This window comes from Hypanus sabinus, chromosome 4 (assembly GCF_030144855.1).
Source record: "Hypanus sabinus isolate sHypSab1 chromosome 4, sHypSab1.hap1, whole genome shotgun sequence".
In the NCBI taxonomy this organism is placed as follows: domain Eukaryota; kingdom Metazoa; phylum Chordata; class Chondrichthyes; order Myliobatiformes; family Dasyatidae; genus Hypanus; species Hypanus sabinus.
Window position 1 is genome coordinate 104,814,774 of NC_082709.1, and position 14,479 is coordinate 104,829,252.

General features: G+C 42.4%; 1 protein-coding gene across 7 annotated transcripts in view; it reads left to right on the plus strand.

Moving 5' to 3' along the window:
• The window catches only part of akap11 (A kinase (PRKA) anchor protein 11), a 93,402-nt gene that overhangs the window by 59,491 nt on the left and 19,432 nt on the right, over window positions 1-14,479 (plus strand). For 6 of the 7 annotated variants that reach the window (XM_059967804.1, XM_059967808.1, XM_059967809.1 and 3 more), the window contains one exon: window positions 12,781-12,939. In XM_059967804.1, coding sequence (XP_059823787.1) covers window positions 12,781-12,939 — 159 coding nt within the window. The remainder of the gene's footprint in view (window positions 1-12,780; window positions 12,940-14,479) is intronic. The other variant, XM_059967805.1, reaches the window with a different exon arrangement.

Genomic DNA, 14,479 nt, shown 5'->3' on the forward strand with positions numbered 1-14,479 from the left:
AACCTTTGAGTGGGATCTGGGATCAGCTGTGATGGAATGGTGGAGCAGACTTGGTGGGCTGAATAGCCTAATTCTGCTCCTGTGTCTTACAGTCTTACTCTTAAAACCAGATGTGCTCATCTGGTAAAAGCACTTGGATCAGTAAACCCATTGGAAGAAATTGAATGTTAATTGGGGAGAATGGTAGCTCATCTGAGAAAAGGAATGTCATTTATAGTGTGAGGCTCTGATGGTTGGATGCCTGCTATCTGCTTCAGACGTCGCTCATCAGGAACAGTTTCACTTTTACAGTGCCTCAGAATTCAATTCATTAGACTTTCTGCATATTGTTACATTATTGAAGAGTTCAAAAGGTGACGGTTATTTCTTCAGCGGTTTGAACGGGCCATGAATGCGCAGGGGCGTGGAGGTCAGCCAGTGAGAAGAGTTTAAAAAGAAGACAGATTTATGAAGTGGGTGTCAGAGTAGTGGGAGACCAGGTAGGAAGGCTTTGGCTCAACAGGGCTTCGGTGATAATGGGTCGAGGCAAGGTAGGTTATCTGTGTAGAATACAGACAGGAATTGTGTGTGTAAGGCTGGTTTTCTGTGCTCAGAGTTAGATGTGGGAGGTCCTGGAGACTCCCAACCTCCCGGATGGCCACGTCTGCACCCGGTGCATCAAGCTGCAGCTCCTTAGGGACTGCATTAGAGAACTGGAGATGCAACTCGAAGACCTTTGTCTGGTCAGGAAGAGTGAGGAGGTGATAGAGAGGAGCTATAGGCAGGTAGTCACTCCGGGGCCTGGGGAGACACTTAAGTGGGTAACAGTCAGGAGAGGGAAGGGCAAGAGGCAGATGCTAGCGAGTACCCCAGTGGCTGTCCCCCTTAACAATAAGTACTCCTGCTTGAGTACTGTTGGGGGAGGACGGCCTACCTGGGGGAAACAACAGTGATCACACCTCTGGCACAGAGTTTGGCCCTGTGGTTCAGAAGGGTAGGGAAAGGAAGAGGATGGCATCAGTGATAGTGAACACTATAGTTGGGGGGTCAGATAGGTGATTCTGTGGAATCAGGAAAGAAATGCAAATGGTATTTTGCCTCCCCCAGGTGCCAGGGTCTGGGATGTTTCTGATTGCGTCCACGACATCTTGAAGTGGGATGGAGAACAACCAGAGGTCGTAGTACAACAACATAGGTAGAACAAGAGAGGAGGACCTGAAAACAGATTACAGGGAGTTAGGAAGGAAGTGAGAAGTAGGACCTCAGAGGTAGTAGTCTCAGAATTATTGCTTATGCCACATGACAATGAGTATAGGAGCAGAATGAGATGGAAGATAAATGCGTGGCTGAGGGATTGGAGCAGGGGGCAGGGATTCAGATTTCTGGATTATTGGGACCTCTTTCGGGGTATTTGGGACCTGTACAAAAAGAACGGGTTGCACTTGAATCCCGGGGGAACAATATCCTGGCGGAGAGGTTTGCTAAGGCTACTGGGGAAATAAACTAGGATTGCAGGCGGGGTGAGAACCGAATTGAAGTGACAGAGGAAAGGGAGGTTGGCTCACAAATAGAGAAAGCTGGGAGAAAGTGCAAGAGGGAGGATAGGCAGGTGAGAGAGAAGGGACATGCTCAGGCCAATGGTTTTAGGTGTGTCTCCTTTAATGCGAGGAGTATTATGAACAAAGCGGATGAGCTTAGTGTGTGGATCAGCACTTGGAGATATGGTGGTGTTGCCATTACAGAGACTTGGATGTGCAGGGACAGGAATGGTACTTCAAGTGCCAGGCTTTAAATGTTTCAGAAAGGACAGGAAGAGAGGCAAAAGAGGTGGAGGCAATGTTGATCAGAGATAGTGTCATGGCTTCAGAAAAGAAAGAAGTCATAGAGGGCTTGTCTACGGAGTCTCTGTGGGTGGAAGTAAGGAATAGGAAGGGATCAATAACTCTACTGGGTTTTTTTTATAGTAACAGGGACATCGAGGAGCAGATAGGGAGACTGATTCTGCAAAGGTGTAATAATAACTGGGTTGTTGTGGTGGGGGATTTTAATTTCCCAAATGTTGATTGGCATCTCCCTAGACTGAAGGGTTTAGGTGGGGTGGAGTTTGCTGGGTGTGTTCAGGAAGGTTTCCTTACACAGTATGTAGATAAGCCTACAAGAGGAGAGGCTGTACTTGATCTGGTATTGGGAAATGAACCTGGTCAGGTGTCAGGTCTCTCAGTGGGAGAGCATTTTGGAGATAGTGATAACAATTGTATTTCCTTTACCATAGCATTGGAGAGGGATAGGAACAGACAAATTAGGGAAACATTTAATTGGAATGAGGGGAAATATGAGGCTATTAGGCAGGAATCTGGAAGTGTAAATTGGAAACAGATGTTCTCAGGGAAGGGAACGGAAGAAATGTGACAAATGTTCAGGGGATATTTGCCTGGGGTTCTGCATGGGTATGTTCCAATGAGTGAGGGAAAGGGTGATAGGGTACAGGAACCATGATGTACAAAAGCTGTTGAAAATCTAGTCAAGAAGAAGAAAAAAAGCTTATGAAAGATTCAAAAAACTAGGTCATGATAGAGATCTAGAAGATTATAAGGCTGGCAGGAAGGAGCTTAAAAATTTAAGTAGAAGAGCTAGAAGGGGCCATGAGAAGGCCTTGGCGAGCAGCATTAAGGAAAACCCCAAGGCATTCTACAAGTATGTGAAGAGCAAGAGGATAAGGTGTGAGAGAATAGGACCAATCAAGTGTGACAGTTTGTATGGAACCGGAGGAGATAGCAAAGGTACTTAATGAATACTTTGCTTCAGTATTCACTATGGAAAAGGATTGTGGCAATTGTCGGGATGACTTGCAGTGGACTGAAAAACTTGAGCATGTAGATATTAAGGAAGAGGACGTGCTGGAGTTTTTGGAAAGCATTAAGTTGGATAAGTCACTGGTACCTGATGGGATGTACCCCAGGCTACTGTGGGAAGAGATTGCTGAGCCTCTGGTGATGATCTTTGCATTATCAATGAGGACGGGAGAGGTTCCGGAGGATTGGAGGGTTGCGGATGTTGTTACCTTATTCAAGAAAGGGAGTAGGGATAGCCCAGGAAATTTAGACCAGTGAGTCTTACTTCAGTGGTTGGTAAGTTGTTCGAGAAGATCCAGAGAGGCAGGATTTATGAACATTTGGAGAGGCATAATATGATTAGGAATAGTCAGCATGTCTTTGTCAAGGCAGGTCGTGCCTTACAAGCCTGACTGAACTTTTAAAGGATGTGACTAAACACATTGATAAAGGTAGAGCCATAGATGTAGTGTATATGGATTTCCGCAAGACATTTGATAAGGTACCCCATGCAAGGCTTATTGAGAAAGTAAGGAGGCATGGGATCCAAGGGGACATTGCTTTGTGGATCTAGAACTGGCTTGCCCACAGAAGGCAAAGAGTGGTTGTAGATGGGTCATATTCTGCATGGAGGTCGGTGACCAATGGTGTGCCTCAGGGATCTGTTCTGGGACCCCTACACTTTGTGATTTTTGTAAATGATCTGAATGAGCAAGTGGAGGGATGGGTTAGTAAATTTGCTGATGACACAAAGGTTGGGGGTGTAGTGGATTATTTTAAGCTTATTCCTGATAATAAACTGCTGGAAAAATGGCCAAGTAACATCTATGAAGGCAAAGGGGTGGTCGAGTATCAGGCCCCTACATTGTTCAGATGCCTCCAGAAGTGCTGCATGACTCACTGAGTACTTCCAGCAGTTTAATTTTGTTCTCCAGCTTCCAGCGTCTACAGTCTATTGTGACTCCTTGTTACCCTGATTTATTGTACTTAACTGGATACTGGAAATTATTGATATTGTTGTGTTGTTGGTAGTTTCTGAATACTTTAATATAGAGATGCAGGTTATTTTGGGGTTCTCAACATTCTGCATCTTTCAGATTTGAGCAGAACGATTTTGCAGTTGAAGACTACTCAGATTCTAAGTAGTGGTTGGCAGTAATATTTATTACTCTTATAATGCATTTTGATCAGGCTGGGGTTGGTCATAAAGACATTGTACAACAGCGTTTCAAATTGAACTTTAAATTATCGAAACAATAAAACAATTTCTGAGCACCTTCATGCCAGTCATTTAATAGTATGTGTTAATTTCCATGGGAAATTTACTAATTTGTATCTCTTCTTCAAACTGCAAATTCATTCATTGACATTCATCATTTGGAGTTTTATTTGGATGAGTAGACTCTCAAAATTAGCCGCATGAAAGATTTTCAGCCTCATTGGTCTCGATAATAACACTTAGAAGAGCTAGCTTTGCTAATAATGCAGTTGAAGGGCTGGTCACTTGAAATGTTCATGATCAGACAGTCATGTGTCACTGTGCACACATACTGCCACACATCATTTCATACATCTGCTGGATCAGTAAACAGTTTACTGATCATTGTTTACATTACACAGTGGTTATTGCACGTCTCCATGAACACAGAGAAGCAGGTTGGCAAGGGATGTGCATTACCTACATTGCAGTCTGCCCAATGTGCTTGTGTTTGGCCCACGACCTGCTAAACCTCACCTAACTATGAGATTAACCTAGGTCAAAGTTCAAAGTAAATTTATTATCAAAATACATATATGTCACCATATACTATCCTGAGATTAATTTCTTGCAAACATTCACAGTGGAGCAAACTTAAAAGTTGAAAGAAAAAGTTTATGAACCATTTGTGATTTCCTGGTTTTCTGCAGTAAAATTTGGTCTGATCTTCATCTAAGTCACGTTAATAGACAAATACAATCTGCCTAAGCTAATACCATACTAACAATTGTACTACTTCTCGTCAGTACCAAGTACGCCATTTAAACAATCACAAGTCTAGGTTTAAACAAGTATATTAAAATGCGTACCAGGCAGAGCCCCGCCCCCACCTCAGATACTCAGACCATATCTCTGTTATGCTAATCCCAGCATACAGACTGCTCGTCAGGCGCTCCAGACCAGTTCAGAAGCAGCTGAAAACCTGGCCAGCAGGAGCCATCTCTGCTCTTCAAGACTGCTTTGAGCACACTGACTGGCACATGTTCATGGAGGCTGCAACCGATGGCGACTCTACCAACTGAGAGGAGTACACAGGATCAGTGACCAGTGACATCAGCAAGTGCATTGATGATGTTACTCTGTCCAAGACCTTCACTGCACGCGCTAACCAGAAGCCATGGATGACCGCAGAGGTGCATGCGCTGCTGAGGTCCTGCGACTCCGCCTTCAGAGCAGGCGGCAAGGCAGCTTTAACAACAGCAAGGGCCAAACTGTACCGAGCCATCAGAGGGGCAAAGCGTGCACATGCCCAGCTAATCCACGGTTACTTTCAGGACAGCGGTGACACGCAGCGCATGTGGAAGGGCATCCAGGACATCACCAATTACAAGACAACATCACTTGACTCTGCAGGTGATGCCTCCCTCCCAAATGCGCTGAATAACTTCTATGCCCGGTTTGAGGCGAAAAATGACGAGGCGGCGCGGCAGTCCACCCCTCCTGCGAATGACTAGGTGCTGACATCCGTGGCCAATGTGAGAAGAACCCTGTGTGGGGTCAACCCACGGAAGGCTGCTGGACCAGACAACATTCCTGGTAGAGTGCTCAGAGGATGTGCAGACCAGCTAGCAGATGTTCTCACTGACATCTTCAACATCTCCCTGAGCAGTGCCACCGTTCCAATGTGCTTCAAGGCTGCCACCATCGTCCCCGTGCCAAAGAAGTCTTCAGTGTCCTGCCTAAATGGCTACTGTCCTGTTGAACTTACATCCATCATCATGAAGTGTTTCGAGAGGATTGTCATGAGGCATATCAAGACCCTGCTGCCCCCCTCACTGGATCCCCTGCAGTTTGCGTACCGTCCCAACCGCTCAACAGATGACGCCATTGCCACCACCCTCCACCTGGCCCTAACCCACCTGAACAAAAAAGACACATATGTTTGGATGCTGTTCATAGATTTTAGTTCAGCATTCAACACAATCATCCCTCAGAAACTGGAAAGCTGAGCCTATTGGGCCTGAACACCTCCCTCTGCAACTGGATCCTAGACTTCCTGACGGAGACCTCAGTCAGTCCGGATCAGGAGCAGCATCTCCAACAGCATCACACTGAGCACGGGGGCTCCCCAGGGTTGCGTGCTCAGTCCACTGCTGTTCACTTTGCTGACCCACGACTGTGCTGCAACACACAGCTTGAACCATATCATCAAGTTCGCCGATGACACAACCGTGGTGGGTCTCATCAGCAAGAACGACGAGTCAGCTTACAGAGGGGAGGTGCAGCAGCTAACGGACTGGTGCAGAGCCAACAACCTGTCTCTTAATGTGAACAAAACAAAAGAGATGGTTGTTGACTTCAGGAGGGCACGGAGCGACCACTCCCCGCTAAACATCGACGGCTCCTCGGTAGAGATCGTAAAGAGCACCAAATTTCTTGGTGTTCACCTGACGGAGAATCTCACCTGGTCCCTCAACACCAGCTCCATAGCAAAGAAAGCCCAGCAGCGTCTCTACTTTTTGCGAAGGCTGAGGAAAGTCCATCTCCCACCCCACATCCTCATCACATTCTACAGGGGTTGTATTGAGAGCGTCCTGAGCAACTGCATCACTGTCTGGTTCGGAAATTGCACCATCTTGGATTGCAAGACCCTGCAGCGGATAGTGAGGTCAGCTGAGAAGATCATCGCGGTCTCTCTTCCCGCCATCATGGACATTTACACTACAAACTGCATCCGCAAAGGCAACAGCATTATGAAGGACCCCATGCACACGTCGTACAATCTCTTCTCCCTCCTGCTGTCTAGGAAAAGGCTCCAAAGCAGTCGGGCTCTTACAACCAGACTATAGAACAGTTTCTTCCCCCAAGTTATTAGACTCCTCAATACCCGAAGCCTGGACTGAATCCTTGCCCTACTGTCCTGTTTATTATTTATTGTAATGCCGGTACGGTTTTTGTGCACTTTATGCAGTCCAGTGTAGGTCTGTAGTCTAGTATAGCTTTCTCTGTGTTTTTTTTTATTATGTAGTTCAGTCTAGTTTTTGTACTGTCATGTAAACCATGGTCCTGAAAAACGTCGTCTCATTTTTACCATGTATTGTACCAGCAGTTATGGTCGAAATGACAATAAAAGTTGACTTGACTTGATGTGAATCTCTGGGGTAATGCTTTCTACAAAAGCTGTTTGGAGTCAGATGTTCCAATCAATGAGATGAGATTGGAGGTGTGGATTGTATAAAAAACACACACAAAATCAACTTAATGACAGAGTCTGCTTTTCACAAGAAAGATTGGTTTATGTGCACCATACCTTGATCAAAACTATTTTCAGAGGATATTACAAGAAGAATTATGGAGGTTCATGAAGTTGGAAAAGGCCTGAGTGTTTATCAGTCCACTGTAAGAGAAATTGTCTACAAATGAAAGAAATTCAGTACCATTGCTACTCTTCCTAGGAGTTGGCATTCTGCAAAGATCGCACCAAAAGCAAAACATGCAGTGTTGAAGGTGAAAAAGAACCCAAGGGTAACATCAAAAGACCTGCAAAAATCTCTAGAACTAGCCAAAGTCTCTGTTCATGTGTCCACAATAAGAAAAACAATGAACAAGATTAAATTCATGGAAGGGCACCTCATACTGCTCTCCCAAAAAAATCGATACTTGTCTCAAGTTTGCAAAAGATCACCTGGATGTTCCACAATGGTTCTGGGACAATGTTCTGTGAACAGATAAGACAGAAGTTGAACTTTTTGGCTATGTTTCTAGGAAAAAGGGCACTGCACATCAACATTGAAACCTCATCTCTATTATGAAGCATGTTGGAAGCTGCATCACGGGGCTGCTTTTCTGCCTCAGGGTCTGGACAGCTTGCAATTGTTGAGGGAACAATGAATTAAAAATTGATCAAGCCATCTTAAAGGGGAGTATCAAGGTAGTGGTCCGTCACCCGAAGCTTAGCAGAAGTTGGATGATGCAACTATACAATGATCCAAAACAAGAGTAATTCAACAACAGAAAGAAGAAAATGTGTGCTTTGGAATGGCCAGGTCAGAGTGCAGAACTTAACCCAATTGAGATTTTGTGCATGAACTGAAGAGGGCTGCTCGTGCCAGGTATTCCAGAAATTTTGATGAACTGAAACTGTTTTGTATGGAAGAATGGTCTAAAATTCCTCCTCGCTGTGAGCAAGTCTGATCAGCAGCTACAGGAAATATTTGGTGGAGGTTATTGCTGCTAAAGGAGGTTCTACCAGTTCTTAAACACATAAGTTCACGTACTTTTCCGGCCTGGATTGTGAAGGATGAAACAATATGTGTTCAGTAAAGACATGAACAGTACAATTGTGTGTTGTTAGTTTAGGCAGATGGTGTTTGTCTATTATTGTGACTTGGTCGAAGAGCGTATCACATCTTATGAGTAATTAATTCAGAAAACCAGCTAATTGCAAAGGGTTCACTAACTTTTTCTTGCAACTGTACGAAAAATAAGTGAAAAACTACATAGAAATAATGACTGATAAACAACCAGATGTCGAAAATAATACAAACTGCGCAAATACAAAGAAGAAATTAATAATATTGAGGACACGAGTTGTGGAGTCTTTAAAAGTAAGTCCTTAGATTGTGGAATCAGTTCAGTGTTGAAGTGAATAAAATTATCCAGGGTGGTTCAGGAGCATGATGGTTGACGGGTTATAACTTTTCCTGAACCTGATGCTGTGAGTCTCTGTACTACCTTCTCAATGGCAGCAGCAAGAAGAGAGCATGGTCTGTAAGGTGAAGGCTTTGCCTGTGATGGACTGGGTTCTATGCACCACTTTTCGTAGGCCTTTCCATTCTTGGGCATTGCTGTTTCGATACTAGGCCATGGTGCTACCAGACAGAATATTCTTCACTGTGCATGTATAGAGGTTTGTCAAAATCAATAAGCTTCAATTCCTTGTACAATTAGATCCTCGATTTCCTCACTTGCAGACTCCAGTCAGTTTGGATTGGCAACACTATCTCCACAGTTTCCATCAGCATAGGTAGACTACAAGGCTTTGTGCTTAGTCCCCTTTTCTGCTAGCTTTACACTTATGACTGTTTGGCTAAGGACAGCTCTAATACCATTTTAAATTTGCTGATGACACCACTGTTCTTGGCCAAATTAAAGGTGAGAAATTAAAGAATCAGTATGTAGGAGGGGAATTGAAAATCTGATTGAGTGGTGTCACAACAACTACCTTTCACTCAATGTCAGCAAGACCAAGGACCTGATTATTGACTTCAGGAAGAGGAAACCAGAGGACAAAGAGCCAGTCCTCATCAAGAGATCAGAGGTGGAGAGGGTCAGCAACTTTGAATTCCTGGTGTTACTGTTTCAAAGGACCTGTTCTGAGACCAGCACGTTAATGCAATTATGAAGAACGCCTGGCAGCGCATTCGTTCCTTAGGATTTGCAGAGATTCGGTATGACACCTAAAATTTTGATAATCTATAGATATGTGGTTGAGAGTATATTTACTGGTTGCATCATTGCCTGGTATGGAAACACCAATGTCCTTAAATGGAAACTCCTACAAAAAATAGTGGATATGGCCAGTCCATCATGGGTAAAGTCCTCCCCACCATTGAGGACACGTACATGGAGTGCTGTTGCAGGAAACAGCATTCATCATCAAGGGCCCCCACCAGCCAGGCCATGCTCTCTACTCGCTGCTACCATGAGGAAGAAGGTACAGGAGCCTCAGGGCCCACACCACCAGTTTCAGAAACAGTTATTACCCCTAACCATCAGGCTCTTAAACCAGTGGGGATAACTTCACTCAACTTTACTTGCCTCATAACTGAACTGTTGCCGCAACCTATGGACTCACTTTCAAGGACTCTTCATCTCATGTTCTTGATATTTATTGCTTGTTTGCTTATTTATTTATTGATTGATTGATTTATTTATTATTTCTTTTTGCTTTTGTATTTGCACAGTTTGTATTTTGTACCTTGGTTGTTTGTCTGCCCTGTTTGGTGTGTTCTTTTACTGATTCTGTTATGGTTCTTGAGTATGCCCACAAGAAAATAAATCTCACAGTTATATATGGTGACATATATGTACACTGATAGTAAATTTACCTTAAACTTTGAAAATTTTACATGGCATGCCGAATCTGCACAAACTTCTAAGGAAGTAGACGTGCTGCCATGCTTTCTTTGAAATGGCACTTACATGGTGGTCTCAGGACAGATCCTCTGATATGATAATGCCCAGGAATTTAAAGTTACTGACCCTCTCCACCTCTGATCATGTACCCATGGTTTCTTCCTCTTGTAGTCAGTAGTCAGCTCTTTGGTTTTGCTGATGTTGAGTGAGAGGTTGTCGTTGTTGTGCCATTTTCAATCTCCCTCCAATATGCCAATTCATCACCACCTTAACCAATAACAGTAGTGTCATCAGCAGACTTAAATATGGCATTATTATGGTATATAGAGTGAATTCTCTTCAGTTGTTGCTAATGTGCCTGCCATTATTTCTGGCTGCTTGTTCCAAATGCACACCATCCTGTGCATAAAGAAGCTGCCCCTGAAGTCCCTATTACATCTCATGTCTCTAATCTTAAACCTATGCCTTCTTTTTAAACCCCTCCCTGGAAAAAAGGCTATGGGTTTTCACCTTCTCAATGCCCCTCACAATCTTGTATACCTATCAGGTCACTACCAATTTCTTACATTCCAGAGAGTAAAGTCAATCTATGAAATCTCAAAAGTTCAAAATGCATTTCTTATCAAAGTATGTATATTATATACAACCTTGAGCTTTGTCTACTTACAGGCGACCTCAAAACAAAGAAACCCAATAGTATAAAGTAGATAATAGTTGAGTTTGCTGCCAGCAAGTCATCAGTGTGCTTCACCAGCACTATCTTAATTACACTTATAACTCAGGCCTCCAAGACCAGGGAACATCCTGGTAAGTTTTTTCTATACCCTTTCTAGTTTAATAACATATTTCCTATGAAAGAGCAGCCAGAACTGTACACAATACTCTTAGTGGGGCCTCATCAACATTTCATGTAACTGCAACCTAACTTTCCAACTCCTATACTCAAATGTCCTAACTGATGAAATCCAACATGCCAAACACCTGCCAAACATGTCAGCCTGTGACACCACTTTCAGGGAACTATGTATTTGCATTCCAAATCCTTTTGTTCCATAACATTCCCCAAAACCCTACCGTTCACTGTATAACTCCTACCCTGGTTGGAGCTCCCAAAATGTAGTACCTCACATTATTCTAGATTGAACATTGCTTACTAATTTTCAGCCCATATATGTAGCCGATTGAGGTCCCTTGTAATTTTTAATATATTTCTGCAGTATCTACAATGCTTATTTTAGTATCCTCAAACTTACTAGCTATATTTTGTAACTCAACTCCAAAAGATTTGTCAGACACTACTTCCCATGCACAGAGCTGTGTCGATTGTCCTGAATCAGACACCGTCTTTCCAAATGTTGGTAAATACAGTCCTTCAGTATCTCCTCCAGCAATTTACTCACTATCACTGTCAGAACACTGGCCTGTAGTTTCCTGGTTTGTTCTTTTTAAAGAATGATACCACATTAGCCACTCTCCAGAATCTCATATATGGCCAGATTACTGCAAGGGCCACAGCTCATTTCCCCAGTTTCCTCCGTGCCTACTGTTTTCTCCACAATAAAAACTGAAGAGAAAAATTCATTAAAAATCTCACCCATTTTATTTGGTTCATCACTCAAATGGCCTTGTTTATCTTTAAGAGACATAATTGCTCCTTAGCCACCCTTTTTCTCTTCTTGTACCTGTCAGGAGATTCACTAGTTCCCAATTGCTTATGTTCAGAGTAGGCCTCCCTCTTTTTTTTAAACTGGAGCCTTGATATTTCTTGTCAAAGCAGGGTTACCAAAATTTGCCAGCCTTGCCCTTCACCCTAACAGGGATGTGTAAGTCCTGGACTCTTGAATACACTCATGTCCTTGTGAAGACCTCACTTGCAAACCTGCCGGAAACACTTCCTACAAGATAGATAATGGGCCTGCATTATAAGAGACGCAATATTTTCACGTGGTAATAGCTTTCTCCCACTAACTCAATATCTTTATTTTGATAACATATTGGGTGCAGGAAACCTACCAGTTTCTTGAAGACCCCACCAAGAAACCTAGGAGCATGTTACCTGCTTTCAGAATAACAAGGGCAACCTGAACTTCAACAGTAGTCTTCAGTTATAAGTTTTGTTTGCTTGTGCATTTAAGGGCTGCCTGATGAAGTCAGTGAGACAATTGACCAGTAACATGATACTAAAAAAGTGGTGGTATGTTGGGGAGCCTGTGATCTTATTTGTTAACTAGTGCTGATAATTTTCATGATCTTTTCAATGTTTTTACAACATTAGGAGCCACACAAGGATGCTATAATGTCCAAGCAATAGGGCAGGTGAACTTTTATGCCAGTAAATCCAATTTTTCCACTGAATTTTCAAAAATCTACCTGTTAACTCTGTTAACTTAAAATGTGTCCGTACCAACTTAATGGAATTGCTCTCTGACACTCCTTCAATTAAAGATATAACAAGTTGTGCATAAACAGAAAATGGTATATACATTTGCTTTTAGTGTATGCATTTGTTCTTTATATTATTGAGTGCAGCATTTATTGCAAGACACAATATTTGAATTGTTGATTATTTTAAAAGTGAATGAAATTGTTTTTGTGCAAACAAGATAATAAGGACTTTGTAATTTCTGTGTGCAGCAGCAGTTTCAAGGATGGATTGAGGTCAACTGATTCTGCAACAACCAGCCAGCAGCTTAGCCTCAGTGCTGGTGATGATAGTACTGGCAGTTGGTCAAATCTGAGCTTTGAAGATGAACACCCAGATGAAACAAGTAGCTTTCTGCATCTCAGTGACAGGTAACTAATACCACATGAATAAATACCAGTTATGCATGTAGGAGCTCATGGTTTAACTGTCATTATATCATTTTGAAATAGGATCCTTTGCTTTCGCTGTAGTTAATAAGTTGTTCTAAAGAACAGAAAACATGAATTTAACAAGTTACTATATAACATGTGCCCTAACATAAGTGCTGCCTTTTCAAATAGAATTGATTGATAAAGATCGTTTGGTTGAAGTATTATTCAAGCTGATATTATTTTCCATTAGCTCAATTTGCCAGAAACAAATGTCATAAGTGACTGAATACACACAGAAAGAACGCACAATTGTTTGTAGCCCATTGAGTTACAGAGATTTGAACCTGAGATGTTAGCTTTGATTCTCTTTCCACAGATGCTGCCTGACTTGCTGAGTGTTTCCAGCATTTTCTGTTTTAATTTCAGATTTCCAGCACCTGCATTTTTCATTTGTTTATTTGCAATTTACCCTGCTAGGTTGGTGCACCCTTAAATTGCTCTCTGTTCTTGCCCCACTGTTACATATAAATGAGCAATCTAATCTGTCTCATTTGGCATGTTAACTGATACGGTTCAGTATAAGAATACAGACTTAATGGGGAGTTGAAAGGAGCTGAGCAATGAAAATGAAATACTTAGCACTTTGTGATATTAATGGACTTTTACTTTCAAGAGCATTTTGGTTTCTACCATGTATATCGTAAACATCTTTTGTTCTGTTCCATTTGCAATGAATGGAGATAGAAAATTGGATAGAAGCCACTTGGTTTACATTCTTAGACGAGCTAGAGCTTATTCCTGTCATAAACACAGGTAGATGTAATCATTTTTAACTGTATTTCTGAGCTGCTTTAGAAGCACCCTGAGGAGTCTCGACACTGCTTTCTGTAATTAATATAGAGTACCTTTGAAAAGATGGCATTACATTAAAAAAAAACAAATCTGTCTTGACAGGCTGTGAGAGACATCCAAGAATTTCACTTCCATTTTATTATTTTGTAATTTGGGTGCTTCCTGGGAGGGATGGAGAGCAAGTAATGAGTTATTTATTCGCATATTTTCTTGAGACATGGCTCAGGCTATTTAACCCACCAAACTGAAGCAAACACATCTCCCTACTTATATCTTGGTAATCTGATCTCTTTGTTAAACTCATCGTTTGCAACCTGCTTCTCTTGATGCCCATCAATATTAGGGGCTATTTGAAGTTACCAGTTAATCTGCCAACATATCATTGGGATGTGAAGGGAAACAGAAAATTTAGATTACAAGGTTACAAATTGCCTGCAAGGACTGGATTGATCCTTCAGCACCACTGTACCATCTGAGGTTATATACCATTGTATTTTTAGGTCTCCTTGGGCAGCATAGGAACAGCGGGTAACTATTCAGTTAAATTACAACTGATTTGTACCTGAACTCAACTACCATGATTGGTGTCTTAGTACCTGAACTCAACTACCATGATTGGTGTCTTAGTCTTTACACTTTCAATTTGCTAACAGCTTTTTGGAAGTGGCAGTGCCAGATTTCCAAG